Here is a 27,867-nt window from a genome sequence, read left to right as displayed (position 1 = left end):
GAGCTCAGCCCTGCGGACGCCCCGATCAGGAAACACCGCGGCTGCCGCAGTGGCGGAACGAAGGCGACCGAGAGCCGTGCTGCAGCTGCGAGGCGACGGTAAAGCGCGGTCCCCGGGGACGACGGAACGGTGGCCGCCCGCCCGCGAACACGCCGCCCGCGACGTCTCCGAACAAGGGCGCCCCCCCCCACCGAGGAGTCGCTTTCTCTGGCCAGACGTTGGACGCCGGCCCGCGGGGGAATTTGTGCGTGTGTTGTCCTTTTTTTTTTTTTTAAAGAACCAGCGACCGAAAACGTCGGGTATTGCCGGAAGACGAGCGTTCCGCGTCAGGTGAGTAGTGTGGGGGAGGAAGAAGAGGAGGCGGAGGGCCCACAGGTGTCTGTTGCCGAGGCGGTTAGCTAGCGCAACGGTTTCCCCCTTCCCTGGGTTTACTACCGGAAACATAGAGAGAGACCCCGAGCGAACGTCAGTGAACTAGCTGACACCGCACTGCCAGTTAGTTGGCCAACAGTTCGTTAGCTGCGAGTTAATGTTTTGAACACACCCAGAAGTTCGGCGCTTCGTCCACTCTTATCTTATCGGCAGCGAACCAATCCAACGACTCCATTCATTTTTACCCCGGTGTTTAGCTAGGCTTAAGTTAAAGGGCGGAGAAACGTCCTAAAAAAAACAAACAAACAAACAAAACCCCCCCCCCCCCCAAAAAAATGTGATCGGTATATCAGTGAAACCGGGGCCTTTTACACTCTGATCGGCGTATATCTGTTGATATAAAAACAATAATATAGTTGTGCAACTTTGGGGAAGGGAAGCAGCAAGGTGCGTCCCAGTCCAGCGTGTAGGTCAAGACCTTTGGGTCCTCACAAAGTTTGTGTGGGTGTGTGTGTGTGTGTGTGTGTGTGTGTGTGTGTGCCACTGTCATACCGGTTGGTCTTGTTTGGTAGAAATTAAGAAATGAACTGACTTAGCATCCATTCTTCAGACCCCAGTGGATGAAACACTGAGGGGAAGTATGTTTTGGGGTGGGGTTTTTTTGGGGGGGGGACCCTGGCCGGGTCCACACTCTGGCCGGATCCACCTGCTATTCTGGAGTTGCCCGATAAAAAGCAAAGCGTCTCGGACGAGGGTTACGATCATGTTGACCAGTGGATGCACCCGCTCTCAGTGTTGAGTTGTTTGGAAGCGAAAGAATGAAGAAACGCCGATGGGCCCCCTTTTCACAGCGGGCGTGAGGCGTGGGCCCGTGTCACAGAGGTGCTGTCTGCGGAATGGACCGCAGCATGTCCACTTCAGCTCCCGCCTGAACACGTCCAAAATGTCTCCCGCGTACGCCAAGAAAACGAGCGAACAAAAAGAGCCCCGCCCCCACCGTATGGCGAAGGTTGCCCGTGAAGGACAGTTCGGGCACTGTCCTCCCTTCCACCTGCGCCGAGGCAACGCTCGGCCTTCACAAAAAGCCCTTTGTTCTCAGCACTTTTACTGCCGTTCCACCTGCACGGTCCACCTGGAACTGCCATGGGGGCAAAATAAAACACACCTCCCGAAAGTAGGCCCAGCTCCATCTTTGTCTTGATCAGTCAACATCGTATCAAAGCTGGCAATGGGTTAGGCTTATTTGTACTCTCACTATTCAGAACTTCTGTGGCGTTGCCTGACATTCTTTGCGAATTCAACAAAACAATTTGATGCCCCTAGTCACTTAAACGTCAATAAGGCATGACTAAAAGTTGTGTACATATAAGCCTTTCAGACTAACTCTGTTGTTTTGTTTTATGTATTTTAAATCTAGGTCGAAGGGTTTTAATTTAAAATGAAGGTATGACTTAACTCTGTATTCCTGGTCGCAACAAATGTATTGTTTATGAACCAGTAGTCAAGGTAACAAATCTGGTATAAAAAAAAAAAAAAAAAAGTGGAAATGTCCAGCCCTACTTATTTACAGACTTGTTTCAGCTTTGGAAACAATGTTGTAAACCTGGGAAATTCTTTAAGCACTGGTTTTCAAATCCATGCTATGTCTCACGAGCATTTTGATTGCCAAAGCTTTCAAAACAATTATTTAATTCATTTTTTTTTTCCCAACTGTAATTTGAATTAGAAGCTTGACGTGGCCAGCCCTGGACAGGTGGCAGAATGTCCAAGCGCTCGTCCTTGCATGTCAACATTTCAAAACAAAATATTTTTGTGGAAGCAGCTCCCCTTGCTTAGCGTTTCATGTTTGCTCATGTTGGAAGCGACTATCATGCGGTGCCTCATTATTGTTAATGAGCCACTGAGAGGGGGGCGGGGGTCGGAAGTAGATCCTCTTAAATTGTCCGTTTTTTGTCTAATCTAATGAACGTCCAAGGAAGTTGGTCTGATTTTATGTTGTCAGCAATTGCCTGGACATTGCTGGATGTATAAAGAAAGAAAGATGGTCAGATTTTATTTTTATTTTTTATTTTTTATTTTTTTATTCGATGGGATATTGTGTCATAACTTTTTGTTATGACACTTGTCTGTGAAGTCACCTAATGGCTAAGGACCAAAGTAAATGTGTTTCGTCCCCTGTCAGTGATGAGCTAAGAACATCAGCATAAATGGTTGGCTCCTAGACACATACCCCCCCCACCCCACCCCCACCACCATTTCTCACTTGCTCACTGGTTCTGATTACAGGAAAGAGAGGGTGAGACTCGGGGAGACATCCTGCATGCCACACCCTCAACTGACAAGATCTCATTTCTGTTGTGTTAAGGGAAGGCTCAGAAGAGGAGCATCCCTGTAGTCCCATCACCATTAGAACCACTCTGGCCTCTGATCTATCAGTGCCTGGAAAAGAAAGAACGTTTATGTAAGTCATTCCGCGATTCAGACTTTGCCGCACGACTGGAGTGCGGCAGAGTCCAGCCATGAAGTGTCCACTTCATGGCTGGACATAAATTCTGAGACCCCCCCCTGACTACCCGCCCTCTCACCCACTATCCAAAGTGTCCTGATATGAAGCAACAAACATGGCATATCCTTGATGAAGAGTATGAGCGTCATCATCACACTCACTAAGAATAGCCGGTATATGACCGGTTGCAGTTTTGCACCGAGGTGTCACAGACTGCGCCCATGATGATTGAATATAGAAGTCCGTTTTTAATATGAGGCGGCATCCGCGTTGTAAAATAGCATTAGATTGGGAGGGAAGGGATTGGGTGCGTTCCCATGTCAAGGTTTTTGGTGTGCGATCAAAACATCCTGTGTCTTTGAATATGGTGATTACTGGATTTGGTTCTTGTAGGCACCATAGCACTTGACGACATTAACTGTGAAACTTTAACCTCAAGAAGCCTCTCCTTGTTAGGAGGGGCTGATTTGTATTGCAACTCTCAGTTCAGCAAGTGCTGACATAGCTGCCGATTGCATAAGACCACAATGACAATATTTTGGATGCCTGGCTTGTAAGCCATACATTCTGACTCTCAAGGGAGTATGTTAACTATGCTGTTGAGCGTCAGAATCCCCTCTCCAGCTCTGTTGTGCTGGTTTCCTCCTTTTTAGCTTGTTGCCGTGTCCCAGCATGTTCATGATTTTTTTTTTTTTTTCTTCCCTCCATTGACTGCCTTCTCAACTTAGATGGTTCAGTTGATATTCTGGGAATTTGATGACGTCACTTCATGGCAGCAACTTATCAGAGTGGCTTTTTGCAAGCAGAGAAGGGACCAATTAAAAAGAAGGGAACTTTTGGAAATTTCCAATGGAAAACATTGAGATTAAGGAGCACGTAACTGGCTCTATCCTTTGTAATGGCTCAGATTGTGATTGCATTGAGTTTTGTACAAACCGGCTATTGTGTTTGATACCGCATTTGGATCTGTTCTCCTGAAGTTGACCTGAAAAGTCTACCCTGGCTACATTTCCCAACCAGAGTTCATCGCCCTTCGCTGCCAACGTGCTGAAATCTATAGATTGTTAACTGAAGTGTTTATGCTGCGTCATTGTTAAACATTCAGCTCAAACAGGACAGTTAAATCTGTTACTTCAGAACTGCTATGAATGTTTTCCTCCTGATTGACTCAAGATTAAGGGAAGAGTTATTTATTTGGACTGCCTTGTCATGTTGGTAACATTTTACACATACTTGCAAGGGTAAAACCAAGTCTACATGTTCATTGACATGCCAGACACATGATGTCCCGTCAAACCTGTCTCACTGTAAAAATGTTAATCTTTGACGATTCTCCCATGCGTAAGAAAGCAACACAGCTGTGTGTTGGACCTATTGCATGCATTTGAAGAATTGAACTGTTAAACGGTCAAAAACAACAGTGAATCACTCAAATACATTTTCAGAAGGGGCACATAATATCACTTGGATTAGAATTTTCTTCGCTGATTTGATAGCAACTGGCTTCTCAATTGTTAAACATGATTTGGCCCCTGCCGAGCATTTTTTAATCTCTTTCAAAGTGCCCTTGAGCAAAACTTTGAAACTTCTGCCTGCAACAGGAAAGCCAGCCATCAGATCTGTGTTCTGACCTCTGTAGAGAACGTTAAATACAACTTCCTTATTGCACTGTGCTACATTGTGTAAAGCTCACGGAGAGGTCAAGGAATTCCTGTTGCCTGTTTTGCTAGTAATCTTAGTATAATGAATATTCAATTACTGAATCTTTTTCGCTTTACTCATTGGCCACAACTGTGGCTCAACGGCCGGCGCTACACTCCTCGACCAAAATGCCAAACCGAGGAGGGGGATAATCCAGATGTCACAAGTGACAGCATTAAGCATTACTCTGGTTGCGTCTAATTGTGATGTTCCTTGGAGGCTGAGGTCACATTTTAGGAGCTGGTCTGGAAGTAACAATTCGGTGCATTTAATGACCAGTTAAGCTGCACCCGAATGTCTGTTAAATTATTTGAAAGCCCACAATTAATCCTCTCGTACATGTAGAGTGTACGCTGAGGGTGTCTAAAGCCGAGGGAGAGAATTTGCACTGCACTGAGAAAAGAGAAGCTGATGTCATGCTCTTTCACGGAAAGGTTTAAATGGGCGACATTTGCTTGCATGCTCATATCCATGTTTACGTCTGTGTACTGTGTTGCTGTCTTGACTTTCCATCAGCAAATTCCACTTGTAGACCCAAGACTCGCCAGCAGTCATCCTTGGTGTGTGAAGCGGACCTCCCACCCTGCCATTGTTAGCGTGGGCTTACAGCTTTCTGCTCTGCTGCCTATTGTAAAATACACACATACGGGGCCTTAAAAACTACAGGCTCATTACCTTCTTCAACATACAGCTTTTACAATTGCCCCACAATTAGGATAAGATTCACGGTGACAATCAATGCTGGCTGCACTGTTGTCAAGTTGTTGTTCTGCATCAACAGGGGCTTCATGGTGATCTCAAGGTTAATTTGGTCAAACATCCAAGATACCGCTTGTCAAAAGAACGATAGCTCAGAAAACCCTAGACTGCCGTACAGGTTTCTAACACAAGAGACTTATCAAGAACTGACCATTTCTACTGTTTTTATTTTTATAATTGCAGTCCAGCATTTCTCTTTCTCTGCTTTAATGGGAAGTGTGTGTGAGCCGTCTCGCCAGTGAGTAAGCAGTGCACTGCTGATATCAGGCTAAGAGCAGAACTATGTCTCGATTTTGACCGAGACAAATGAAGTTGCCAAAGATGGAAAAATAGTGACTCATAGCTTGGGACGTGTCATGGATTTAGGACATATATGGATTGTAGGTCTGGCTGTACTATGATTATTATTTTTTCCCCCGCTATTCACCCTTGTCTTGTTTATACTGAAGCTTTAGAAGCTAAACCGAGGCATAGTTTTGCTTCTTAGCCGCATTTGAGGTTGGCATTCCTTAGTGTCACTTGTGGAGAGAGAGCTTGCTAACTTTTGAGGGCCCGGGCTTGGAGCACGGTTTGAGCAGAGAGACAGTGCTACTGACGGGCCGTCAAAATTATTTTTTTTTTTTAACCTTTTCCCCTTATAAGAGGGAGTTTCCTGAGACACTTTTTTCAAAGATGCTGCTGTTTGCGGGGGGTCAAAATTTGTATTCACAGCAAATGAGTGTAAATCTATTCCCATATGCCGAGTTCCTAAAGGTTATTGATGAACGAAAGATGAACGAAAGAATCCAAGGCTTTTTCCTTTCTCTGTCAACCCCTTCCCCCTTCCCTGTGTCTTTTTGGTTTCCTTCTCTGAAGTGGCTTCTATGGAAACCATCTTGGTGTGTGTGTGTGTGTGTGTGTGTGTGTGTGTGTGTGTGTGTGCGTGTGCGTGTGGACTTATGACCCTTGACCCTTGTCTGAAAAGATCTATGCCCACAAGGAAAGGCAAAGTGTGTGTGTAAGCCATAACAAGGCCGATGACAACCATAATTCTACAGTCGGGTCCTCCGTCGCTTGTCAAGTGACGGCACACACACACAAGGTCGGCAACTTGAACTGAACGTCCATGGTTTGGAAGTCTTTACCTTGACTCAAGCATTATTTCCTTGTTCATGTTGCCAGGGACAGTTTTTAATTCATTATTATTGTTTTTCTTTAATCCTATGGTCCATTATGCTGTAATGGAGAAGACTGGTAGGGTTGAAGGGGTAATCTTTGTGCCAGTATTTCACCTTTCACTTTGATGAAATAGGGCTATGCGAAATGGCCAAAATCTTCTATCCTGATGTAGGAAATATCGTATCTTGATAACGGCGCTTTTTTGGGCTCTCAAACTCACAGGAGAGGCAAAATAAGCAACATATACATCAAAATCCAACTTATTTGCAGACTTTCATTCACTGAAACCTTGAACTAAAACAAGATCGGCAAACAAAGAGCAGCTCGGGATCGGTTCGGTCGTCACCCTCACTTTATGTTGTCGCGGCGCGGTAGAAGATGGGCAAATGTTGTAATAATCCACAAATGGTGTCATCATTAAATTTGAGATATCCTTTCACAAGTTGATGTTTAGCGATGAAACATGACTGTTTTTATCAACACACTTTAAAGAATGCTGTTAACAAAGGATGGTGTTTTTTTTTGTTTCGTTTTTTCTCGCCTTAAGCTTTGTTTGCTGAAGTGCAGGTGTGTGTGTGTGTCAACATCAGTGTCAGATATATTATCTGATTCAAGACCTTCCTTGTAAGCGGCTGTGCGAGCATTCAGAGTGCCGCAGATGGATTTATCGAACCATGTTTCTGCTTCGGAAATATTCAAACTTTCACCCTGGGAATAATGCTGTCTGCTAACGTAGCTATAAAACTTGGCCGTTGATATTTTAATTGACAGGACTTCTACTCTGTGAGCTAAGTGCTGGAAGTAAGTTTAGGTAAGTTTTATTTTGGAGGATTTAAATGTATATTTAAGACAACACAGACAATTATATTATATAATTATAGAACCCAGAATTGCGATTGTGGCGCACGACTTGCCTGCGTGAGCACCTTGTGTCGATTACACACATTTTAGTATTTTTAGAGCTTATAGAGCTTATTGTGCCTAATCACCGGGTGTCATGACATTTCACCGCATATATGTATGGCCATATGTATGTGACAAATAATCTCTTGAACTTGAACTCAAACTCATAGCTACTTCTGTAAACTGGCTGACGTCACTGGAACTTGACGGGAACATGTCAGAGTCAACGTCACTCATCGCATCCTGAAGCGCAGCCTCTGATTGTCCAGACCCGCTTTACGTCCTTCGTCACTAACTTTCCACGTACGATGCATGGCCTGTAAACCGGAGGTAACAAGATGGGGGCTTGGTCCGATTTCCCGAAAATGGGGAGCGAGACATGGATGGGTCTTGTATGGGTTCTTGTAGGGTGTATAACAGTGGTTCAAAGTTCTTTCTCCCCTTGTGGCACATGTGATGTGTTGGTGGAAATTAGGCAGAACTGTTTTAAGGTTCGCCCTGTTCAATTCCCCAGCCACCACCACAGCCGCGTCAGGATGTTTGTTTTGAAGTCCGCACAACACATCATACAGGTCCGATAGTGCTTTGCCGGTGTCCGCTTGAGGTGAAATATAAACTGCTGTGATGATGACTGTGTGGAATAGGGGGAGGTACGATGGATGGCATGAGATGGTCAACTGTTCCAGGTTCGGTGAGCAGGAGTGGTAGAGAGTCTTTATGTTGTTGGGGTTACACCAGCTTTTGTATTTCATGAGGCAGATGCCTCCACCCTTGGAGTTCCCTGACTCCTCCAACCTGTCGGCATGGGACACAGAGAAGGCCCCAGCTGGACGTATGGCCTGGTCTGGCACAAGCGGGTTCAGCCATGTCTCCATCAGGCAGAGGACGAAACAGTTCCTCGTATCCCTTTGGAATGTAATCCTTGCTCGAAAGTCATCTATCTTGTTCCCCAGGGAATGCACATTGGCAAGGAGGACGCTGGGCAGAGGTGGAGGCGAAGGTTGCGACCTCTTTCTGATCCGAATGCCGCCTCGTTTACTGCTGTGCTTCCTCCATCGGCCCACCCTTTGAACAGCGACTGCATTGAAGTTATTGTCCTTGTTGATCGTGTTGGCGTGTGGAATCTCCACCGGCCACTCTGGATCCGCAGATAAAAATGTCCCAAAGTTGTTCTTCCAGGGAATTTTTTTTTTATATCCACGAGTGCATCGTGGTCATAGGAGATTACTGCCGATGACTTTTTGACAGACATAGCGATGTAAAAACTTGATAACTGGTGGTTATAACAAGGGTGTGAATAACTGATTGAGTAATTAAGCTGCAGTAACTCAAACACCACGGAGAGTCCCTGTTACACTATTGTGGTTCCTAAAATATTTTCCCAAGGTTGGCAGGTCTGTGACTGGTCCGTGTGTAATTTCCGAAGCGCCGCGTTTCTCCATGTATGGTTACACTTGCTCCCACGTGCAGATTAAGTAAAGCATATGGCGTAGAATGTTGCCGTGAAGTAGTTCTGCCGCTGATTTGCGACACCGCAATAGAAACGGTTAAAAAAATGTGTGTATGTACGTGATAGTTATTTCTCTATCATCTTGCAATATACATTATATCGTCATATTGCATGGCCCTACCATGAAGGTAGATGTTCTTCAGTGAAATGCCATAGAGCTCAACAGCCCAATTTTTGAAAGACTCCAGTTCCGGAAGTGAATTTCCAATATATTTACTCCGTTGACGTTTTAGAAAGTCCTTCTATAAAGAATTTTAAGTCTGCAACCAAGCCAACCAACTACGAGATGATTTGTGACCATAAAACATTTTGATTCGGAGCAAAAAGAAAATTGGAAAACGGGAAAAAGGCCAAGGTACAACAGCACAGTCCAGGGGAGTGAGATTTCACTTATCACGGGGGGAGAGTAAGGAGAGATAGAAGGCTCAAGGCCTTAGGGTTCCACAAGACGATGGCGGAGGATTTGGTGTCAAAGGCACAAGCGTAAAATGTCAGGTGTTACCAGTAATACCGGTGTTCTCATGAGTTTATTAACCGATGGGAAAAATTCTCACCGTGGCATCCCTAGTTCTCAATGGCAGGGGACATTGTGACTCAATGAGTCACAATGCGTGGTAGATGTTCAACTGTTTATTTTTTGAGGGTCTACTTTTGATAACGCTCTTAACTGTTTAGGGGTGTTGTTTAAATATTCAAGTATTTTTATTATTATTTATAATTATTATTCAAATAAAAGTAACTTATTGAGAAACAAACAAGTGTTTTTCTTCACAAATCAAGACTCGATAGTCTAACAGTGGCATAGCCGTCAGTGCTGGGGAAAAAAATGTTTAAATCGAATCGTGACCTTAAAATCGAAAGTCAAAACAAATTGTAGAAGTGGAGAATGGGTTTCACGATTCTCCATGACATTGGGAATAAAACATGTTTTTCTTAAAAGATGGTTGATATCATACAGACTTGTGGCTTCTACAGGAGCATATTGCATCGTTTCACAATCTTGTAGCTCGTCGTGAGTCTACCTTGGATGGTTACGGCATTATGGCTAGTGATCAAAACCTCGATTCAGAATACGCGGTTTTCACTTCCGAAAATTCACTGTTGAGCTCTATTGGAAGTTTGTGACGGGAACAGTGTTTTGTGACACACATAACATGGGGGAGGGAAGCGGATGGATTGGAGTGGATGCACGGACTGCATTGGATCATGAGGTTGAGTCGACTCTCACTGGGGGATCTTGGGACGTACAAACATAATTGGACCATAACCTTTTAACAAACTGTCAAAATTATTAGATAGTGTATTATTTAGTTTATAAATGCCGGCCACACTGAGTCTACTACAGCCCCCAGAATGTTATGTGCATCACAAGATATATTTTTCCTGGTTACTGATTCCGATCTGTCTTCTCCTCCCCTTCCTCCTGTCCCCTGGTTCAGGGTGTAGTGGTGCTGCCTCCCTCCCCAGGCTGCAGGCTGGTGCTGAGTGAGGATGAAGAGGTTCAGGAGACATGGCCAGGAGTCCCAGAGAGATCGGCTCAAACAGGAACTCTTCCAGTTCAACAAGGTGAGGTCAAGCCGCTGTGCTTGTCAACAAAAACAGAGCACAGTCTCCGCTAACACAATGTGTCTATCTGTGGCTGTATATACTATATATACGCTGATTCTCTTCTTTCCTTAACAATTGCGATTGTAAAATAAATCCATCTAAGATTCATAACGCCAGGGATGTTATGCAGTATAACTAACTAGCATGGGCCAGTCTGTTCAAACACTTGACTGACGCAATAACAGGATTTCTCAGGAGCAAAGTTTAACTATTGGTAATGACTCACTGGCTATGTGAATTTTTTTTTCAGATAAATGATGTTATTGCATCATCCTGAAATACATGAAATACATCTCACACACACACACACACACAAATATGTGTCACACAAATATGTGTGTGTAGTATTGTGGCGATTGTTCACATGGGAGAAATACTTCCCGAACCAGTTGCACATCTCCACTCCATTACTTGTCCTGTTTTGCTCCCATCTCTCTGCTCCTGTGGTGCCATTTCCTGTGGTCTGAGCGATGAGGTCTCACCCGTTTCTCTCCCACGCTGTCTTCCTCTCTGGTTTCTTTCAGACAGTGGAGCATGGATTCCCCCACCAGCCCAGCGCCCTTGGCTACAGCCCTTCTCTGCAGCTGCTGGCCATCGGCACCCGCTCCGGCGCCATCAAACTGTATCTTTCTCTTCTCCTACCTTGTGTGCATGTCACATACCTCTTTTTCAGCTTGGTTCTGGTCATGGGTCTTAACTCTGCAGTATTTTAGTAGTTATTTTCGTTTTTCTTTCTTGTTTTTTTTTTTTTTTGTTTGTTTTTTTTCGGGGGGGGGGGGGGGGGGGGGGTGTTTAAGCCTGAATGTCATGTTTGAACTTGACGGAGGACACACTAATGAGTGGCTCGGTTAAATCCTCATCTGTTGCTCACATGGCCACCTGGGAAAGGTGGTTATTTTTTCCCACGCTGTTGCTCAATGCTGTGTGTGTGTGTGTGTGTGTGTGTGTGTGTGTGTGTGTGTGTGTGTGTGTGTGTGTGTGTGTGTGTGTGTGTGTGTGTGTGTGTGTGTGTGTGTGTGTGTGTGTGTGTGTGTGTGTGTGTGTCCTTTCACACAATTATGCTCATTGACATTACAGTGGAGCCAGTCAGTACACTCTGTCCATTGACCTAAACACACAGTGGTTGTGATAACCTCGGTGCCTTCTCTCCTCCGGACACTTCCATTCACACAATGAGGGAGATTGTTCTGACGTAAAATAACACCAAGTGAATAAAGTATTACAGAGGTAACATGCTTGAGGCGATGCCGCAATAAACGTACCTGCCTTGTGTTCTTCTTTTTTTAGCCCAGATGATAAATCTAAAAGCTCTCAAGTCTACATCCACAACTATGTGTGCTTTGAGGGTATGACAGAAGACACGTTTTTATTTTGTTGTCTTTGCCAACACAACGGAAACACACACATGCTGTGAAGTATGTATGGATTAAAGTTTCTCTTGTTCGTGTTGTGGCTCGTCTCATGTGTCATGACAGTCCTTGACCATTGGTCAGATACGGTGCACCAGGTGTGGAGTTCATCGGCCTCCACGATGAGAACGCTGCGGTCACACAAGTGCACTTCCTTCCACACCAAGTGAGAAATTTTTTGTTTTCTTTTATGCCATAAACATTTTTTTGTTCATCGAAAAATCTGTTGGGGGATGTTCTCTAATACTGTGTGGTGTGGGGATGGTGTGGTTCTAGCAGCCACACCTGTTTTAGGTCTAGGTAATTGGGCCCAGGATCAGTGGGCCCTGAAAACGCCACTTGGGTGGAGTGTGGCAGTTGGATCTGCCACAGACCCTTTTTTGGCCTGATATCATATACCATATACATATACCAATATCTGAAGCCATGCATGATACAGACAATAGACATCCATGTGGAGGAGGTCTGTGCTTTTTGATGCAGCACAGCTCACTGTACCATACATGGGGAGCTGTGATTTATTTTCCGATAACTTTAAAAGTAATATACTGTACATTCTGTAGGCACATACTGTAGGTTATTTTGTGCATTTTGTGGGTCATGACAGTTAAATCCAAAACTCCATTGAAATAAGAAAATACATTTCTGAGGAACGCTTATTATTACTCTGTTTCTAATTTATTTCATTCTTTTCATTATTTTATTATTCTACTTTCTCAATGCTTTTTGCATTGCGGGCTTTGCTTTTGTAGCTTTCTGCTCTACAAATAAAGTTTATTATTATTAGTAGTAGTCGTAGTAGTAGTAGTAGTTGTAAAAAGTATTTAATGATTGAATGAATGAATGAATTTTATGGAATTATAGTTTCATTTATTTTTTTCATAAAGCTAGTTTTGGTGTCCTAATAATTTCAGTGAATGTCTACCATCAAAAACGTGTTGTTCTGTATGTCACTGAATCATTGCTTCCGTATTATTTGTTGTTCTGGGTTTTTTTTTGTCAACCTGACCAGTTTGCTATCCACGTCCTAATGCCCAGGTTGAGCTGGTGACCCTGCTCGATGACAACAGTCTGCACATGTGGACTCTCAGGGCCCACAAGGGAGTCTCTGAGCTGCTGGAGATAGGACGCTTCACACTCACCGGACCCCCAGGGTACAGCGCTCTCTTTGCAAAGCCGTCTGCTTCCATGCAATACTCTTAGAGATTGTAGTCCTAAAACCCAAGAACTAAGTTAGCATCTTTTAGACATCCTCACCTATGTGTCCTCCAATATTTTTCCCCATTGGATTTTGGTTGACCTAATTTTACCACCAGCGCTTTTAAAGGTATTTCATCTATGATATCAACTACTACAATATAAATGTTACTGCAAAATCTGAAATGACTCTTCAAGTTGCTAATCTGTTGGGAAATGAAACAATCGTAGAACTGAATGTCTCTTTACTAACAGAAATTGTTTGCAGAGTGCTTAATTTCAGCATCACGTTAACATTTCTCTTATCAAAGTTGCATTTATTGTTTAATTTATAAAACTGATAGTCAGCAGTCTGTGGGAATGTTCTTGCTGAGCAAAGCCTTAACCAGGTCGTTGTTATCCAGAGACATTTTCTAAGTCAATGCAAAACTCCATTTAGAGAGAGATTTGATAGAAAAGCGGCAGAGGAATCCATACTGCAGCTACCATGCTCAGTATAGGTCAAATTTCCAATGTTTCTGCCCCTCAGTGCTCCCCCCAGTGTGACCAGGGTGACGGCGGTGCTTGCCCACTCCTCAGGAGAGCTGCTGCTGCTGGGGACGGAAGGAGGACACGTCTTCATCGTGGAAGTCCCCGGCTTCCGCGAGCTGGAGGAGAGGAACATCAGCCTGGACCAAGTTGCTAACAGGTCTGTAGGCCACCATGTTTTTCAGTGCAGCAACTCAGACTCGCCCGGTGTCTTGACTTGGTGCATAGACGTTAAGGGTTGGAAGGAAAGTGTGCCCCGAAAATAAAAAATAAAAACCTAGCAGATGGATATCTCGAGTTACAAATGCAGCCACTTGGAGATTCTCTTTGATTTTGAACACCCTGATGGTCCACCTGTAATAAACACGGCTAACCATTTGTCTTCTAAACATCTGCAAATGTGTATTCATTTATTTTCTGACTTTGCCCCTCTCCCACACACAAATGACTGCAGACCCGGCCGTGGTTTTATTGGGCAATGGGGTTCCAGAAATAAAGACGATTGAGTTGACTCACTGACATTCTCATGTGAAGAGGAGTTTTGGCGTTTTCGAACATTGGATGGAAATAACCAACTTGAATCATCCGAGACAAAACATTACTTATATCAATAAGGAAGCTATGATTCATGGAAAAAATAATGTAGGGGGTTAAAAAAAAACAACTATGCAACAACTATAAGAGATGAGTCATTTACAGTTTGACGTTACGCGCAATTTCACAATAGCAACCAACCCCATGTGCTGCATTTACCCATTTTGATTCAATGATAATATCAGCAAGCCTCTTCCGATTCCTTTCCTCGTCAGCGTGCCAGATGACTATATTGGCCGTAGGAACCTGGAGCATGTGGAGGCCCTGCAGGAGAACCCGGTCAACCCCAACCAGGTGGTGATCGGCTACGGGCGAGGCCTCATGGTCATCTGGGACCTGGAGAGGCAGCAGGCCATCCAGCACATCCTCGCCACGCAGGTACCGCTTCCCCCCTAATGGACGCCGTCCCAATTGTCACGTTTTTGTATTTCCTTTTGGCTCCTGAGTTTCTCTCTGCCTGACTGCTGAACCGTGTTTGGTTTCTCCAGCAACTGGAGAGTGTGTGGTGGACTGAGGACGGCAGCCACATCCTCAGCTCCCACAGCGACGGCAGCTACTGCAGATGGACCGTCGGCGTAGAGTTTCCCAAGGATGAGGAGGAGAAGTCAGATATTCCTTATGGTGAGGATGGAGCGCTATACATTTAGACAATTAACATTTACACCAAACATTTATCATTTATCATTATTTATCACCTGTTAAATAACGTTAAATTTGATCGCTGTTCACCTTTCCCCTCTCCTAGGACACTTCCCCTGCAAGGCCATTTCCAAAATTGTCCAACTACCTACAGTGGAAGGGTAAGGCTATTTAGAATTGTATAATAGAACTTATGGTAATAACATAATTATAACTGCAAAAAACGTACTTACTTAGTAGTGGTAATGGAACATTTATTTTCCCGAGGCGTTTTGGGTGTTCTTTTGTTACACATTAATCTCTCTGCAAATAGAGCTGAACTGTGTGTGTGTGTGTGTGTGTGTGTGTGTGTGTGTGTGTGTGTGTGTGCGTGTGCGTGTGCGTGTGCGCGCGTCCCCTGTCCACTCAGGCCTCCCTTCCTGCTGTTCAGCGGCGGCATGCCCAGGGCGAGCTACGGGGACCGGCATTGCATCAGCGTCATCCACAGCAAGACGCACGTGGCCTTGGACTTCACTTCCCGGATCATCGACTTCTTCGTCATCAGAGAAGGGCCGCAGCATTCAGGTAGGGTTACACACAGAAACACCCCAAACCAAATGACCCACCTTCTTCTGCAAACATACACTCTGTTGGCTGCATTTCTGAAGCGGATGTCATCATGTTAATATTCACATCCAGAAAAGACATACGCAGTGGCTTTTTGTTTGGCTTGTTCGTACAATTTTTATTTGACAATTTCAATATTCACAATCGTAAATGTATTTATTTCACAGCATATATTTACACACACATGGACAACCAAAAAAACCGCATCAACAATACTATACAAATTAAGAACCAATCTCACGCAAACACTTTGACTAAAAATGCTTATAATATATAAATATAAAAATATATACTATAATCTATAAACATAATATTTCTGAATATATTCTAACAAAATACTCTCTGCTGAGTATTGTTATCGGAGGCTTTGATGACAGTGACAGTGTTATACAGTCAGGGAAATGTGATCAACAGTGTTGATAATGGAGTGGAAACAAATATTGTTCCTTACAATAGTTTGTTTTCCAATATCAAACAATGCGATTACTTCCTGGAAAAACTTGATGCAAAACACTCCAAGCTTCAAGCATTACGTTGATAATATATCAGATGCCAAGACAATGTCATAAATTGATGATTGGCATCCATCACAAAGTCAGTCCTTGACAGCGTTTATCAATAATCAGATGTGTTCATATCAGTGTTCCCTCTGTGTTTCTCAGTTTCAAGTTGTGAGCAGAAAGTATATAAACTGGTTGTGACTTTCTGTCTGTCAAAGCAGTGATGTACTCATCTCCATCGAACACTGGCCCATTGGTCGAACATGAAATCCTATCTTCATATAATTTGAAATCGTAATATTTCCTCATCTTTTTTTTTTTTTAAAGGAACGATTCACATGCTCTTGGCTCGAGGCGACCACTCAGTATACAGTAATAGCAAAGTCTGAGCTTTCGCTTAAGGAATTGTATTATGAAATGACTAGAAACACTGGCTTAAACTGGCTTACATTTTTATTATGAGAGTAGTGATGTTAACCAGAATGAGACTTCTCAAGAAAATGGACAAAATGATCCCAGAGCGTATCTTCCAGTGGAATACTGGTATAAAAAAGAAATAAATAGATAGATAGATGAATCAGGAATAACGCGGACAGACTCACATAGATCCAGAATCGTGCCAGATGATTGGAGTTGGACCAAAACAATTGCTATTTGTCTGTTTTCATTACAGGTTTAACTGGCTCAATGTTAAGAGGAGGTAATATCCATGGGCCTCATTTAGGAAACTGAAAATTATAGTTTTTAAGACATTCCAAAATAGCTCTTGAATTAAGATGAATTATAACTATTGTTTTTTCCAGCAATGTGTCAATGGTTCACTGTGATTTAAATGTTCCTAGATATATCACCCGACGCTCATAGCGTGCTCAATCTGTCTGTTTATCCAGGTGATCCCAGTGCGCTGGTGGTGCTGGTGGAGGAGGAGCTGGTGGTGATTGATCTGCAGACGGAAGGCTGGCCCGCCATCCAGACACCGTACTTGGTGCCGCTGCACAGCTCGGCCATCACCTGCTCCCATCACGTCTCCGCCATCCCCCTCAAGCTATGGGAGAGAATCCTCGCTGCCGGAGAGCTGCAGAGCACGCACTACTCCAAAAAGGTAGAGCCGCCTGTAGTTTTTCCATTACCATACACCCGAAACAATGGTATTTTTCTTTATTTACATTGTAATTTGCTCTTGTGGCCTCTTACAATTCAAATTAAACCTAATACCGCTACTATGTTTTTTTTGGCTGGAAATACCCATGATTTATGACTATTACCTGGAACACATGAGACAGATGTCCAATGGAAAAGTTACTCTACTATTCCAGCAAGTAGTAGCCATCTTGGCAATGACCAAGCAACGGAGGACTGTGTTTACAAAAGCCTGTCTGTCTCCACCATCTGCAGAATCATTAGATAAAATTTTGTTAACAATATTATATTTCAAAAATGAACTATACAGTATATTTCCATTAAATTAACGATTCCTTATTTGTCAGATGCAGTCAGACATTCAGGTACAGTGCAATGAAATGATAAAAGTGCAACTGCAAAGGCTGTGCAAAATAATAGTAAAAAAAAAAGTAGGAAGAAAAAAATATGTAGAAATCAGAAAAATATTATATTTGTAGAACATACGACGATACGTTTTCATCACCCTTCCTAACCTTCCCTACCCACGTTCTCTACTCCTTTTCACGATGGAATGTTAAGTTAGTAGAGTTAAGAAGTAGATAAATAAAGACAAACTCTCCAGGCTACATGTTCCTAACATATGGTTTGCCGGTTAATCCTAAATATAGACATTCCTTTTGCCGTCCTGTTGGCCAGATGGCATTATGGCAGGGATTAATGTTAAACTTTCATTTCCCTTCCTCTCCGGATTCCTCTCTCCCTGCAGCGGTGGCCCATAACGGGAGGCCAGAACCTGGCCCAAGACCCTCCTCAGAGAGACCTGCTGCTCACGGGGTAAAAAGAGTCACAGTCCTTGTTTGTGTTAGGAATAAAAAGGACTCGTTTATTTATTTATTTTTACACAATATTTTGATTAGTTCCTGTATTGATATTCAAACACATTTGTCCGTGTCAAGTGTGCCAAACACAATATATTGTCTGTATTTGTGTCAAAAGGCACGAGGACGGCACTGTGCGGTTCTGGGACGCCTCTGGAGTTTGTCTGTATCCCATGTACAAGCTGAGCACGGCCAACGTGTTTCACACAGACGCCGACCCAAACGACAACATGAACCAGGGTAGCGAGGGAGAGTGGCCTCCTTTCAAAAAGGTGTGTGTGTGTGTGTGTGTGTGTGTGTGTGTGTGTGTGTGTGTGTGTGTGTGTGTGTGTGTGTGTGTGTGTGTGTGTGTGTGTGTGTGTGTGTGTGTGTGTGTGTGTGAGACATTAAACTCCTGGCAGAGTATTCCACTGCATCCCTCCTGCTTTCTCACCTCATCCAGGTCGGCTGCTTCGACCCGTACAGCGACGACCCCCGGCTGGGCGTTCAGAAGATCCACCTGTGTAAATACAGCGGCTACCTGACCGTGGCTGGCACCGCTGGACAGGTGCTTCATGCAGTATTTATTATTACAGGTGTTGGTGTAACTGTGTTTGGAACATTAGATATTTAATTTAGATTACCCATTATATTTAGCAATATCGTTGACATATTCAATTGCAGTTTGTTTTTATTCCTAAGTTTTTACATATTATCTGATTAATATTTAAATTAATTTATAAACAATTGCGTAACATAATCAAAGTTACCTTAATGAAGGAATTTCTTGATAATAAATAAATAAAGAGAGGCCCATGTTGATTTTTTTAAATTATTTTATTACAGTTTGTATATATTAATGCAAAGCGCTTTGAGTTGTGCTTGCTATAAAAATGTTTGTTGTTATTAAAAAGAAGACAGTAGCCCATGCAATTTTGAGTAATGTGAAAGGAATCTTGAGTTGGATATCTCTACATCGAATCACGTATTGAGCTCCTGTCTTTGTGTTTTCCCCCTCCCAGATCCTGGTGCTGGAGCTGAATGATGAGGCTGCAGAGCAGACGGTCGAAGCCAAAGTGGTGGACCTGCTGCAGGGCCAGGAGGGGTTCCGCTGGAAGGTAACCCTCCCTCCGAGCTGCCTCTTTAAACGTTTCGTGTAAAAATTGATCAACCCAGTAACCGCCGCCCCCCAACACCCTGACCGATTGCCATGTTCCCGGTTAGGGCCACACTCGTCTGGACGTGCGAGAGGAGCCGGTGCTGTTTCCTCCGGGCTTCCAGCCATTTGCGCTGGTGCAGTGTCAGCCCCCTGCCGTGGTCACCGCCCTCATGCTGCACTCCGAGTGGAAGCTGGTGGCATTCGGCACCAGCCACGGCTTCGGACTGTATGACTACCAGCAAAGGAACAGTGTACTCGTCAAGTAAGAATGCCGCTTTTGAGACTTTTATTACAATGTTAAGCAGTTGAGGCTGAGAATGTATTCCACAATTGTATTGCACAATTCTTTTTCAGTTGACGCAGTTCTATAAATTAAATCCCATGATCACAATGGGCTATTCTTGGCCTTTGAGCAATCTAAATAAAGCATGTGCCTACTTCTCAAATCTTAAGTTACATACATACGCTTTCTGTATCTGTAATCTGTATTTAGTTAAAATGTAATTGTAATTTTGTTTAAAAAAAAAAAAATCCCATGTTGGATTTTTATCCCATACTTTTAGCTGGCACTTAAGAAACCATTTAGTAAATGTCATGCGTAAATAATAACAGAAAAAAATATGTAATTTCCCTTGTGTCTATCCCGTATACATCCAGACATTCAGATTAATCAATACAAAGAATTTCATCGTCTGATAATGGTTTCACCGGTGCTTGGAAAGGCCAATTCCAAAACTAATAGCTATTAAAAGTAAACATTTTACTGCAAAGTTGTGTCCCATGAGCTTTTCATTTCTTTCTGTCTGACTCAAACTGTCTCCTTGTCCGCTCTCCCTGTGTGTAGGTGCACCCTAAACCCCAGTGACCAGCTGGCTATGGAGGGGCCTCTGTCCCGGGTAAAGAGCATCAAGAAGTCCCTCAGGCAGTCCTTCAGGAGGATCCGACGGAGTCGGGTCTCCCTCAGGAAGCACCATGTCAACAATGCTGCCAAGGTAGTACCTTTCAACTCTAGTTCAATTCAGGATGAAATAAAATAGCTTTTTGTTATTGTTGGACTGGATCAAAAGATATGGGATCGTACAGTAAGAGAAAATATATCATGATTTTTATTATCCTTCTGCTGTGCAATGAATAACATCCAAGACGTCCCCATCTTATCTGCAATAGGTAAAGGAAAACGGAGATTAATTAAAGCAGTATTTGACCAGTAACTCAGTCAAGTCCAGGTGTATTTTTCTGTGTCGTATCAAGGTCTATCCTGAGATACAGGTTGATATAAAAAAAAAAAAAAAAAATGGGTTATTGGCAAGGAGAAGGGATAAAGAGGATTAATATCTAGACCAACATGTGAAAAATATGCCCTGTTTAAAGTGAAGTTCCTAATCCCAACTCTCTTAATACTTTGATGCTTGCCTGTAGAGAGGAATCCAAGAAAATCTCATTCAATTAAAATTTCATTAATATCTCTATCATCTGAATAGGATTCAGATGATACTCTGCCAAACAGGCTTCTTATTATAACCGTTGTCCTCGTCTTGCTGTCTGGACAGCTTCAGGAGGCCAATGCTCGTCTGGAGGCCGAACTGGCGGAGATGGAACTGGCTCCAGTGCAGAGGAAGGAAGATTGAAGCTCGTTCCTCGGACGACTCTTTCACGGGACTCGTGCGGACGCTCTACTTCGCCGACACCTTCCTCTCAGACAGTGAGTTGCAGCATTGCTTTGTTACTGATTGGGTCATGTTTGCAATATTCCCCAGGGATAAAGTGTGTGTGTGTGTGTGTGTGTGTGTGTGTGTGTGTGTGTGTGTGTGTGTGTGTGTGTGTGTGTGTGTGTGTGTGTGTGTGTGTGTGTGTGTGTGTGTGTGTGTGTGTGTGTGTGTGCGTGTCACCCGCCCACTTACGTTTTAATTTCTCTTTTAGGTTCTCATAACACCCCCTCCCTATGGGCAGGAACCAATGGCGGCTCTGTTTTTGCGTACATGCTCCGCCTCCCGCCTGTGGAACACAGGGCTGATGAAGCCATCACCGCACACCCCGGTAAGAAACACACACGTCACACATCGGAGGTATTTCAATGGTTTTTTTTTTTGGTTTTTTTTCAACAAATCAAAATAGTGTGTTGGTGTTCCACCCATTTAAACAATGGACAACTTCGGAGAAAGGGACTCTGCACTTTCCATAAACTGTGCTTCCTTTTCTTTCTTATAATTTTCTCTCTCTCTCTCTCTCTCTCTCTCTCTCTCTCTCTCTCTCTCTCTCTCTCTCTCTCTCTCTCTCTCTCTCTCTCTCTCTCTCTCCTCTCTCTCTCTCTCTCTCTCTCTCTCTCTCTCTCTCTCTCTCTCTCTCTCTCTCTCTCTCTCTCTCTCTCTCTCTCTCTCTCTCTCCTCTCTCTCTCTCTCTCTCTCTCTCTCTCTCTCTCTCTCTCTCTCTCTCTCTCTCTCTCTCTCTCTCTCTCTCTCTCTAGCCAAGGAGATCCAGCTGATGCACCGCGCCCCTGTGGTGGGTATCGTGGTCCTGGACGGCCACGGAGCTCCTCTCCCTGAGCCCCTGGAGGTGGCCCACGACCTGGCCCGTTCCCCCGAGATGCAGGGCTCCCACCACCTGCTGGTCATATCCGAGGAGCAGTTTAAGGTCCGTCGACAAACTTTCTGCCGTGCTGTCACGTGCACATAATATATATAGATATACTGCAATGAGATCTCTATACTGGGGTCATGATTCATTATTTCGCGTTGCATTGCAAAAACCATTATCACCCCAATATATCCCTGTATATACTAGAGCTGCTGTTGTTACAGAATCGTCGCTTCGCAATTATTCGACCATGATCATTTGTCAATAAATCAATAGGGTTCTACAATCATAAGTTTCCACCCAGATGTCCGGGGAATTCCAACCAATGTTAGAAATAGATACGACATCATTTGTATTGTGTTAATAGGTGGACATGGTAGGTAAGGGGGTAAACAGACAGACTTCTCTCTCTATCTACTACTCTACTACTAATACTCTTGTGAGCCTGTATCATGATAGCGTGGGGGGAAATGACCATGATATTTCATGATTGTGTTTATTTTGGCCGCGCACACACAAGACGCCAGGCCAAAACGAGAACTGGCTAAATCCATTTCAAATCAAGCGGATCATTCGATGTATGATTACTCTGTTATGAGCCCAACATGTTGCGATGACTCACCCACCGACCCCCCCCCCCCCCCCCCCCCAGGTGTTCACGCTTCCGAAAGTCAGCGCCAAGATGAAGCTGAAGCTGACAGCCATCGACGGGTCGCGGGTGCGGCGGGCGGGCGTGGCGTGGTTCGGCAGCAGCCGATCGGAGGACTACGGCGAGAGCGGCCTGGTCGTCCTGACGAACCAGGGCGACCTCCACGTGGTGTCGCTGCCGGCGGTGAAGTTGCAGGTGCAGTACCCGTGCATCCGCCGCGAGGACGTCAGCGGTATCGCCTCCTGCGTCTTCACCAAGCACGGACAGGGTGAGGGCATCTCTGAAGGGCTGTTTGTCATGTCGGCCAAATAAACATAGGATAAATAATCTGATTTGTTTTCATCAAAAGTATTTTACGGATTACCACTTTAACGTAGTTCTTCCAGTCAGCGCGAGTCCTGCCACCACCCACGTCCTGTCTTTGCTCCCGCAGGCTTTTACCTGATCTCCCCATCGGAGTTTGAGCGTTTCTCCCTGTCCGCCCGCAACATCGTGGAGCCTCGATCGCTCGTTGAGGTCCCGCCCCATCCGCTCACCTCCGCCCAGCGCAGAGCGCAGCCTGACGGAGCTTCGTTTGACAACGGGTAAACACACACACAGAGGCTGGCTGTGCTCAGCGTTGTTTTGTTTACTGATTGGTTTGTTTGGTTTTTTTTTTTTACCCTGTGAACCTACCGACCTTGTCCTTCCTGTCATTCCAGGAACGCCAGGAGAGATGACGCGGAAGACGCAGGTGAATCTGTCGCTCGCTCCCCTAAATTAACTTATCAAGTGCTAGAACGCATGTGTCCAGGCCTTAAAACGATGCTCCGTTGTCAGAATGTGGTGCTGACTTGTCCCTCAAGCGACGTGCTTCTGCTGATGTACAGTTAACCCGTGTGTGTGTGTGTGTTGATGCACGCCCACCTTGTTCTGTTTGTGCCTGTACTGAACCGCTTGCTGCCTGTGTGTTCCAGAGAGCACTGCTAGACGCATTATGGAGCATGCTTTGCTGAATGACGAGAGTGAGTACGAGCCATGAAGGACTAGAATAGAGCCATCGTGTGAAACCACTCAGACAGCCTCTTTTTTTATTTTTTATTTATTTATTTTAGCCCTTTTTTTTTTTCTTCTTCTTCTTTTTTCAAACTTGACCGTATTTGTCGATCATTGGGAGTCATGCCAAGTGATCGGCATCAGAATCAACGGGGCAATCGCGACCACGTTCCTCCGCGGGTGCGGTTGCCCCCTGTGCGCGGCGGTCGGCTGAGGTTGGTTAAAACCTCATCACCGGGTCGATATAAAAGATTCTGATGCCGATCAGAATCCCAGTGATCTTAAAAAAAAAATAAGGTTTAGGTTTAAAAATTGTCCTCGAAAGTCTTTGTGATGTAGCTGCCTCTCCTTAACACCATGTCAAGTTTTGTTTCGGTTTTTTGTTTTTTTGTTTTTTTTCGGCAGCCTTTACTGACCCTGTCCTACCATTTTTGCATGATTTTGACAGCCTGCAGTTAAATTCAATACAATTCGTTCACTTATTATTACAAAATACAAAACGTTTAGCCATCCTGCCGAACAACTTACTCAGGAGGGTGATTTGCGTCTTTGCAGAGGTACTCCAGGAGATCCAGAAGTCGCTAGAAGCAGAACCCATGTAAGTATCGGCGGCAGTTCTTCAGTGTGCTACTCTGTCTGATTATTCCAGGTTGCCATGGGGGCAGTGGCTCAGGAGGTAGAGTGGGTCGTCTAGTAATTGGAAAATTGCCGGCTCGATCCCTGGCTCCCGCTGGTAGCATGCAGATGTGTCCTTGAGCAAGACACTTAACCCCCCCCCCACTGCTCCTTGGGCGTCGCTACATGGCAGCTCACTGCTCCTACATACATCCCTTACTAGGATGGCAAAATGCAGGGAAATGTATTTCGTTGCCTCCGTACTTGTACTCTGTGCAATTAGTTGAATCTAATCTAAACATTCAATGGTCTGGCTTTTTTAATCTGAAGGCAAATGGGCCGTTGAGACTCTAGTTTATAGTCTTGTCAATATTGTGTTCGTAAGCTCTTCAGCTGGAGGAAAAGTGTTGGGCAGAGTTGGGAATTGACTAGCTTTGGTGAAATACTTTCCAAGTTAGAGCTTATAATATGTTTCCATTCGAATTTAGGGGTGAATTTAAACCAATGTTCCAATTTTGCAATAGATACAATTTGAATCCGGTGCATTTCCATCAGTTGCCCTTCTAATAGGTCGTCATCTAATATGTTATGATCACGACAGCTCCATCCTCAAAGATGTATTTATTTATTTTTTTGTTCTTTTTGGTATGTAATCCATAGACACAAACTTCCAATTCAAGAGGAATTACTCATTATGTCTTTCTTTTGTCTCCTCTCTGAAGCCTGAGCTAGCTGTCCCTCGTAGCTGGAGTTTCCCGCGGGCCACTGAAGTCTGACGGCGGCGGCGGCGGCGGCAGCAGCAGCATCGTTCGTCTCCTGCTGGACCCCTGGACCGCGGCCCAAAAAAAACCCCAAAACACTGCGATCCGTACCACTACTGACCCCCGACCCCTCCAGTAGCGCGCCGCCAAAGAGCTCCTGTCAGTAGCTCGCTACGGATGCCGTTTGAGAGAGGCGCAGAGGCGGAGCGGGACCGCCTGTGCCTCGCGAGACCCGCCACTGTAACCTCCACCCTCCGCGCGACCAAGGCACCACGGCCGAATCACCCAAAGCACATTCCCAACGATGGCTTAATCACACGCGGTCATGGCACAAACGACCATCCCGCCAGCACTCTGCCAGCAACTCTCAGCTCTGGAGACAAGAACTCTCCCATTTAACTCCAAGCCACTGTTTGTCCTCCAGCCTTTTTTGATTTGTTTCGTGTTTGTTTTTGCCCTGGCCTGCAGAACCCTTTTGCCAATCAATCACCTGTCTGATGCTGCACCCCGCTACCCCACCCCACCCGGTGGACAGAGGAAAAAGGGGAAGGATAACATAGAGGAGGCTGTTATTTCTATGTTGTTCAGCGACGCTTTGTAACTTAATCTCTCGCAGTGATCTGTGCCTATTTTGTGATCGATATGACTCGCTCGATTTGCAGATGTTTTGAGAGTCCGAGGGAAGGGGGGGGGGCGGGGTTTCACTAACGTCCCATAGCAACAGAAGAAATGAAAGAAAGAAACGAGTGACGAGAGAAGCTTTATTTTTTTTTATTTTGTTCCCATTTATTTGAACCACACTGACATTGCCAGCATTATCATTTTTGGTTTGTAAATTTTAAAGCGACAGTAGGATTAATCTCACACCCCTCGCCGCCTTTTCCCGTCCTGTTATCTTGTTGCAACAAGCTTGTATCCTGCCACAGGTACTCCTCCACCTCCATGGAGAGAGCAGTGCTGTAATTTTTATTTTTAATTTTTGTAGGGAAAATGACTTTTTATGGGGCTTTTAATTTTTTTTTTAATGTAAATCGTTTTTTGTTTTTTTTATACCAGCAATGAATAATGTAATTTAGGAATGTAATTTTAAGATATCTTAGTGAAATGTTTTAATATATATGTATATGAATCTGTACCTGTGTGTTTAACAGTGGGTCTATTTTAACTAGGGGTTGGCTGCTATTTAGTCTGATCTCACAAGGAAATATTTTGGTACTGTCTCAGAAAAAAAATGCTGGGAACTTTAGCATTTGTGGCCTAGAAATATATTTTTGTAGTGAATGATTAAGTTTAAGAACCCTAATTCTTTGGTTTTTGTTATGATTATTTGATTTGTACCTTCACACTACATTTCCTGCTGGATAATTATTACATGTCTTTCACAAGAATTGTTGTTTGTCATGATTTCTACGAAACTATGTGGTTTTCTTTTTTCCAAACCAGTTCCCATTTAAAAAAAACAAAACAAACAAACAAACAAAAAAAACAAAAAACTAGCTGTGCTACAGATGCTGCTGCATAAAAGTCCTACTCAGTTTCACAGCACAGCAAAGTCATCAAGAAATCAAAGCATTTATGATATATAATCACTGAAATTGAAAGACATAATTTAACTCCAACCCGTTCATTTCGGAGCCGTGTGATTATACTGTGAAATTCACTGTTGGCGTCCCTTGAAGGCTCTCAACTGGACGGGAGCCGTAACGAAGGGCAGTGTGTCCCTCGTCGGGTTCGTCTTCGGTGAAGTGGATAAAGGAGGGATCGGTTGTCATACACAAACAGCCAAGAGTTTTGATCATCCATTATGGAGCGCAGCGCTTTGTCCTCTAATTGCTTTAGGCATAGTGGCTTTGCTGGAACCTGAGCGCTCTCTAAGGACCCGATAGAGAGACTGGGCCAGCTCCACGACACTGTCCCTGTGAAGGGGGCATTATTCCAGCTCAGCGTGGAGGAAGCTGCATAAATGTTACGCTGTACAAAACTGCGCTCCGAGACGTAATGGCAGAATGTGCCCTACTTTTAAGAAATAATTGGCTCCCCTTAGAACAGTTAAGCTCAGTAAACTGTCGATGTACTGCCTATTCGTAGAAATTGGAAGCAGCTCAAGCATTCCTGAACACAGCGATGGAATTCCTGCTCCCCTCTTCAGGCCCTGGACTCTCCCTTGGATCCGGTCCGTCTCCCCCTCTTTTCAGCACCTATTGTCACTCCCTCCGCACACTGCCTCTCACCTTTCCCACCAGGCATTTACCAGCTGCACCTCTGAAAAGCTGAAGAGCCCTGTGACCCGCCAAATGGTTTAATAATTCAAAAAGCACTTTGTGTTTGCGTGCGTGTGCGTATGTGTAGGCACCTTTTGTCGGTTGTGTGTGTCCGTGCACGCGGCGTGTATGAATCATGCATTTCAGGGGGCATTGTATGTGTTTGTGCATCTGCCTGTATAATTTTAGTGGGTGGGAAAAGGGTGCCCCCCACCTCCCAGTCCTCATGCAAAGCATGTGTCAGTGACACTGGCTCCTGAGGACAAGCAGGAGCAGCTTACAGACCCCCAGCCATGCCTATGTTTCACCTGAGAAGCCAGGTAAGCTATATTTCACTGACATGAGCTCTCACAGCTTCACCCCCCGGGGCATGAACTGTATAGCTGCGTTTAGATGGACCTAAAGATAACCTTTCACTCCCATTCAGATCCGACCTACAGATAATGCTGTTGTTTGACATTACAAAGGGAAAGGAGTTGTTTTCATGCAGAATGGCAAACACGCACGTTCATCACTGCTTCTATTAGTGATGTGGCTTCTGAACCACCTTATATTTCAGCATGTTGCTATGGTAAATGGACTGCATTTATATATTTCTACGGTACCAGGAGGAGCCAGGGGTCGAACCTGCAACCTCCCGATCAATAGACGACCCGCTCTGCCTCCTGAGCTACTGCCCCCTTACCTGTTCACTTTGGCTTGATTGGAGACACCTCAGGCCATATAGTGTAGTGGTCACTATAATTAATTAGGTATTGAATTGGAAAATGAGGCCAGTAGTAACCAAATTGACCTGGGTGTCTTAAGACTGAGAATAGAATCGGCGTTTAAATGTGTGGAACTT

The 27,867-nt window shown here is 44.4% G+C and overlaps 1 protein-coding gene across 1 annotated transcript; it reads left to right on the top strand.

Annotated features, from left to right (window-relative positions):
• The first annotated feature begins 64 nt into the window (after positions 1–64).
• llgl2 (LLGL scribble cell polarity complex component 2) lies at positions 65–26,144 on the top strand. The gene is given in 27 exon segments (XM_080021567.1): positions 65–330; positions 10,349–10,475; positions 11,042–11,139; positions 12,011–12,092; positions 12,965–13,080; positions 13,653–13,811; positions 14,461–14,623; positions 14,734–14,866; positions 14,991–15,045; positions 15,294–15,448; positions 16,881–17,092; positions 17,879–17,946; positions 18,109–18,262; positions 18,433–18,537; positions 18,992–19,087; positions 19,194–19,390; positions 19,973–20,120; positions 20,679–20,744; positions 20,746–20,830; positions 21,049–21,165; positions 21,593–21,759; positions 22,355–22,619; positions 22,785–22,935; positions 23,053–23,084; positions 23,308–23,355; positions 23,942–23,984; positions 24,724–26,144. Coding segments are annotated over 26 exon segments (3,000 nt in total). The 5' UTR covers positions 65–330; positions 10,349–10,400; the 3' UTR covers positions 24,734–26,144.
• Positions 26,145–27,867: the final 1,723 nt, after the last annotated feature.

Source organism: Zeus faber, assembly GCF_960531495.2.
Source record: "Zeus faber genome assembly, chromosome: 20".
Taxonomy (NCBI): domain Eukaryota; kingdom Metazoa; phylum Chordata; class Actinopteri; order Zeiformes; family Zeidae; genus Zeus; species Zeus faber.
This window is presented reverse-complemented; position numbering and strand designations above follow the sequence as displayed.